At 46.8% G+C, this 6,256-nt stretch overlaps 1 protein-coding gene across 1 annotated transcript; it reads left to right on the top strand.

The window, feature by feature from the left end:
* Positions 1-2,038: 2,038 nt before the first annotated feature.
* Positions 2,039-5,265, top strand: LOC127585969 (probable G-protein coupled receptor 139). The gene is made up of 3 exons (XM_052043725.1): positions 2,039-2,108; positions 4,029-4,109; positions 4,358-5,265. The coding sequence occupies exons 1-3, from the start codon at positions 2,039-2,041 to the stop codon at positions 5,263-5,265; spliced, it is 1,059 nt and encodes a 352-aa protein (XP_051899685.1).
* The last annotated feature ends 991 nt before the right edge of the window (positions 5,266-6,256 follow it).

The raw sequence follows: 6,256 nt of genomic DNA, 5'->3' as shown, positions 1-6,256 counted from the left end.
AACTTTTCAGAAACCCAAAGAAGGAAATGTCAGGAGAGATGCCCAGATGGACGTCAAGGAGGATGAGGGAGATGTGGATGCAGGGAGGGAATTATGGGTGAAAACATGACCTCGCTTTGCAAACATTTTGAAATTACTTCACCGTATGATCGTTAAGAATATGGAGTCGAGTTATGAAGAGAGATGGTATTTGAGCCCACAGCCACGTCACTAAGAAAAGACTACACCTCGAACTGAGACAAACTGACATCATTCATTTCAACATTTTGTGTACTTCATTGTGGAAGACTGGAAAATGTTGATCCCTATCAACAAATGATAGTTGTAGAAGGGGAGTTTTCGATCTGGAGATCGGTAATTTGTGGTGTTCCGCAGGGATCTATTCCGGGACCCCTGCTATTTGTGATTTTTATAAATGACTTGGATGAAGGAGTGGAAGCTTGGATTGGTAAGTTTGCAGATGACACGAAGGTTGGTGGTGTAGTAGATAGTGCATAAGCTTGTCGTAAGTTGCAACCGGATATAGACAGGATGCAGAGCTGGACGGAGAAGTGGAAGATGGAGTCCAATCCGGAGAAGTGGCAAATGATACACTTTGGAAGATCGAACTTGAAGGCAGAGTATATGGTGAATGGCTGGGTTCCAAGTACATAGATCCCTCATTCTTGCCCCGCAGTTCATCGGGTGGTTAAGAAAGCGTATGGTCTGCTGGCCTTCGTCAGCCGGTGGATTGAGTTCAAGAGCTGAGGTAATGTTGCAGCTCCATAAGACTCTGGTTAGACTACACGTGGAATATCGTGTTCAGTTCTTGTCTCGACATTATAGGACAGATGTGGATGCATTGGAGAGGATGCAGAGTAGATTTACAACGGTGCTGCGTGGATTGGAGAACATGTCTTAAGAGGAGAGGCTGAGTGAGTTAGGGATTTTCTCTTTGGAGTGACTTGATAGAGGTATATAAGATTATGAGACGCATAGACAGAGTGGACAGCCAACATCTTTTCCCCAGAACGGTAATAGCCAATACTTGAGGTCACCCGTTTAAGGTGCGTGGAGGAAATCTCAGGGGAGATGTCAGAGGTAGGTTTTTTTACACAAAGAATGGTGGGTGCCTGGAATGTACTGCCGGGGGTGGTGTAAGGGCCGATACGGTAGGGTCATTTAAGAGACAAGAAGATCGGCACATGGAAGAATGAAAAATATTATGGATGGTGAAGTAGAGAGGGGATAGATTGAACGTGGATAAGGTTTTTGGGTCAGTACAACATCTTCATTCTTTGGGGTTGTAGGCTATCCAAGTGGAATTTGAGGCGTTAAACACTGAATTTCCCAAATGTTCGTCCTTTTGCTTTTGGGTGCTCTGTTTCATGGGTGCCTACAAATCTCCAATGTAACACAATCTCCAAAGTAACGGCACCTCGCCTTCCGACTTGCTACATTCAAGTACTCAGGACCTACCAGTAAATTCAAAAATTTCAGATTTCCAGGTTGCATCAACGATGTAAAGTAATTCACACGAAAAAGCCACTCCTTCTTCTTTTTCTTCTGATGCTGAATCTTCACAGCGTCCTCTGTTGATACTTCCTATTTCCAGCACAACGGCTATTTGGCTGTGAAATATTTATCTTAGAATTAGGAAAATCATTTGTCCAAACCATTGTGACATGTCCAACTGCTGTTCCGTGGATATCAATGTGATAAAGAGCAGATTTTATTTCATATTTCCCTATGTTCAATCAAACTCATCTATGTCCCAGGACATGCTCATGGCATTGCATCTTTGATCGAAAGACGGGTCAGTAATGAGCCACCACTTCCTATTCTCATAACGTTGAGTATTCCACCACCGAGAGATAGGTGAAATTTCTTCATTTCTGCGGAAACAAATATGTTTGTTAAAGAGCTTATGACTAATTTCATTGTTCTGTCACTGCCTGAACCCACTGGAGGATTGGCGCGGGTATTAATGAGGATCCGAACCGCGCTGTTTACTCCATTGTGTATCTGAGTTTGTAGCCGCCACTGCGACTCTTCCAGAATGGGACGAGCGCCAATTCTGTACATGAAAGAAATCTCCTATCCGATTCTGGCGGCGTTTGGGATCCCTGGTAAGCGTGCTTATGATGATGCTTTTCTGTCTCACTCCTGCGATGTTTCTGTAGACTTATATCGCTTTCATCAGCCCTTACCGCTCTCCCTGGCCTCTTGTATTCGGCAACCTCACTGGCTCCCTAGCCCGTGTCCATTTGTCTTTGTTTCCTCTTCCTCAAAGAGACCCTGCCCCGCACTCGAGCAAGATAATAAGAGATAGGATACTTTCTCTCCCGCTCTCTCTCGGTAAAGTTTCCTCGTAGAGGTCCCGTGAGTTTATCATGTTCTGCCACAGAATCATCGGATAAGTTCCAGTCCAGACCCCTCAGGCTTAGTGGCTCGGGGGAACTGACTGACTCCGGGTGCGGGTGTTTATCCTATTGGTGCGGCGTGGACAACACCACCCCGTGCTGAGAAGGTAAGACTCTTTGCTCTTGATTCCGAGGAGTTTTTCGTGTAACTATCACTGGCAGTGTCTCTAATTCCTTCACAATTGGCAGAATCTTCGCTGATACATCGGGAAGGTCTATTGATGTTCTAATTTTCTGACCCGCGATCTCGCTGACATTTTGATGCAGTGCTGGGAAATAAAGCTATATTTAAGGCGGTGCTATGCTTCCAATGCCATATGGTCTTCGGAATATATTCCATTGATTCTCTTCAAAAAGGTGCGCGAAGATGGAGAATGAGAGCTGGTTTCTTAAAACTCTCCGCGCTCTCCGACGAATATTATAACGAACTTATGTGATCGTTGCATTTTTGCTATGTGCGGGAGTTTGATGTGTCCACACTACACACTTCGAACATAAAAACAACAGCAGAGTGCGTTAACACAACTGGATGGTCCCAATGCGCGTCTCAAGAGCGTCACCAAACACATACTGATGGATAGACAAGCGACCAGGAGAGGATCGGGCAGATGGCTAAAAGTATGGCTAAGGGGGTAGAATTGAGGCTCCTGCTAATGGAGGAAAGAGCGTCAGTAAGTGTAAAATGAATATGCAGTCCATCGGATATTGGAACGATTAAAATGAAGAGGCCAGAACTGGGGGCAGTGGAGGCCGTGAGCTGCAAGTCTGGAGCATGTGGTGGGGACAGGTAGACAAAAGGGTACGGAGGGATTTCAAAAAGTATGTGAACACTAAATTTAAGCCAAAATGTTTCACGTTGCAGGGAATAGTGGTCGGAACAAAGGGCATATAGAATCACAGAGCCATTCTGTCATCTGGCATGGTGACTGATCCTTCTGTGATAAGGTGGCGACCAAGAGTGGAAACCCACAAGAGGTGGTGGTGCCGTCTTAGAGACGGTGAAGGGATCTTTATCAAGGTCAGTCTGTCTGCACGAGGTGTAAATAGAAGAAGGTGAAAGGCGACGTTCCATTTACAGCTCCCGCAAGCAGACTAGTCCCATAAACAAAGCCTCACCACCCTCTCTCACCTGGCACCACCGCCATTTGTCAGGCAGAGCATCGTGCGCTCCAACGCTTTTCGTTCCATTTAACTTGAATCACACTCCAAGTTCTGAGGGAAGGTCATAAACCTGAAACAATAAATCCTGCTTCTCATTCCATGGTCCCTGCCTGGCCAGCTGATTGTTCCAGCGTTAATTATTTTGGTTTTAGTTTCCTGCCTGTTTTTGGGATTTCCTTTTTTTTTCATTTGGATCCATTGCTTGACCAGGAGCCATAAAGAAAAGGAAATAAAGTGTAATCGGCAACAAGCAAAATATTTTAGATACCGTCAATATAAAGAAAAACTAATGTTAGAAATTCCTCAACGATCGGGCACCATCTGATGGTAAAGAAACACCTTAGGTATATCAGGTCGATAACTATTCAGGGGATCTCCAGTGGAACTTTGGAACATGCCAACGTAGTGAAAGGCTCAAGATATCGGTAGATTAATTGGCCGCTGTACAATTTCTCCCGTTTGCAGACGTGTGGTGGAACCTGGGGTGTGAGCCGGCGGGGATGACGTTGATGGGAAGCTGCGCCGACGTGCTGCGAGAGTCCATCGGCAATAATGAATTTCTCAGTCTGCAACCCGCTATAATGAACCCTCTCCCCCGCCCCATGAGTCACTGTCGTTGCCCTATTGAATGCCATGTGCTTCCGAAGGCTTGGGATTCTTTCATAAAATAGTTCCTCTGACTAAATGCGCTGTAAAGTCTCCAATGAGGCCGTCACACTGGACAGCCCCCTTCCTCACTGTTGCAACTGGTACCTGCATAAATGGTCATTTCTCTGTGTTTGTGTTTCCTTCAGCTAACGTGTTGACGGCTGCGATCTTGTACCGGGGAAAGTGCGGTCTCTCCAGAGGAATCACGCGTTACATGGTGGCGATGGCGATTTCCTCCCTCCTCGTGCTCATCTTTCACGTGTTGCTTCGAGAAATCTACATTTTTCATTCGTCTAACTCCTTCCTCTCCCGCAGCACAGTGTGCCCTTCATATGTACACTTGCGTGTCCTCACTCTGGACTATTCCGTCTGGTTAACCGTGTCCTTCACCTTTGACCGTTTTGTCAGTATTTGCTGTCCGAAGCTGAGACTCAGATATTGCACGGATAGGACGGCCGCCGTGGTTATTGTGTCCTTGTGCGCTCTGAGCTGCTTAAAGTACATCCCCTTTCACTTCATGTACGAGCCACATTACGTCATTGATAATGTGAACTGGGGGTGTCGGCCCACAGCCGCCTACTTCACCTCCATCTGGTGGGTGGTTTTCACCTGGATGTGCAGCATCTCTCTCTCCTTACTCCCAGTTGGTGTAATTGTGCTTCTGAACGGGATGACGGTGAAGAACATTGTAGCGGCCAGCAGGGTCCGACAACGCCTGAAGGGACAGGATGGCAAGGACAGTGAGACGGAGAATCGGCGCAAATCCATTGTCTTACTCTTCACCGTGTCAGGCACGTCCATACTACTCTGGACGACGGCAACGGTGACTTTAATCTGTACTAGAGTCACAGTCAATTTTGTGGGCGAGGATCTCAAAAGCCCGTCTACCGTCGCCAACGAGGTGGGGATTTTGCTCATACGCATCAGCGCAGGGGCCAAAACGTGCATCTACGCAATGACCCAAAGCAAGTTCAGACAGGAGTTGCAGAACGGGATTAAAAGTCTCACTCGGTTCATCATTAAACCCACCAAACTTGCGAGGCAGTCGGTCTAGAGGTTGAGACCGAATACAACGCAGACGTTCTGTCTATTCTCCTTACCAAACCACACCACTCTTTACTCTCATCTCCGCCCGCTGCAGTCTCATTGAAAAGGAGACTTCATAGATTTTATTTCGGAAAAGATATGTACTCATTTCATCCCCCGGCTGACAGAGATCTCCTTCATTTCATCTGTGGCATGCTCTCCGCGAGTAGGCCCATCTCCTGTTGAAGAGTGACCACGTTGCCTTTATATTCCATCTCTAGGTCAGAAAAGAGAATCATCCAGTGTGCTTTCTTTTCCCTGGTCCACTTCAGCGGTCTGAGGACATGCACGCCAACGCCAGTCTCGGTACCCCATCATTTGCCCGCTGCACCTTGCCTCGCATTTCTCGGTGCGGTCTGTGGGTTGTACTGAAATAAAACCATTGACATCGAGTCATATTTGCAATAAATTCTAGTATGATGTACAATAAAAGATGCTATTATAAATACACTGAATCTGAACACTCTACCTACTCTTTTAGAATTACATTCCACGTTCAATTGTCTGCCTACTGGTCAAGAACACAGAAACACCATAAGATAGGAGCAAGAGTAGGACATCTGATCACTCTAGCTTCCCCGTCATTCAATATGACCATGGCTGATCGACACTCGCCTTTCCTCCTCATTCGTTCCAGTGAACCCTCGCTCTCAATTCCCTGAACTACAAAACCTTTGTCCACCTCCATCTTTAATACCTCTAATGACCGAGCCACCCTTTCTCTTTCTGCCTCCCTGGTGGACACGTCCTGAAAACTCCTGCCCGTGAAACATTTTCGTCTCTCGGATGGACTGCTCTTTCAGTTCCACAACCCGTCTCACGGGTTCCTCACACTAAGAAACTCGTCCTGCACCTGCAGCTAACCAGAGAGTGAATGGGTCACAGAGCAATACAAGACGTACACAGGCCCATCTGCCCAACCAGTCGGTGCCGGCTACGCTCCCCACCCAGCTTGCAGC

This window comes from Pristis pectinata, chromosome 34, assembly GCF_009764475.1.
Source record: "Pristis pectinata isolate sPriPec2 chromosome 34, sPriPec2.1.pri, whole genome shotgun sequence".
Classification (NCBI taxonomy): domain Eukaryota; kingdom Metazoa; phylum Chordata; class Chondrichthyes; order Rhinopristiformes; family Pristidae; genus Pristis; species Pristis pectinata.
Note: the sequence above shows the minus strand (reverse complement) of the source record. Positions and strands in the feature narration are given on the sequence as shown.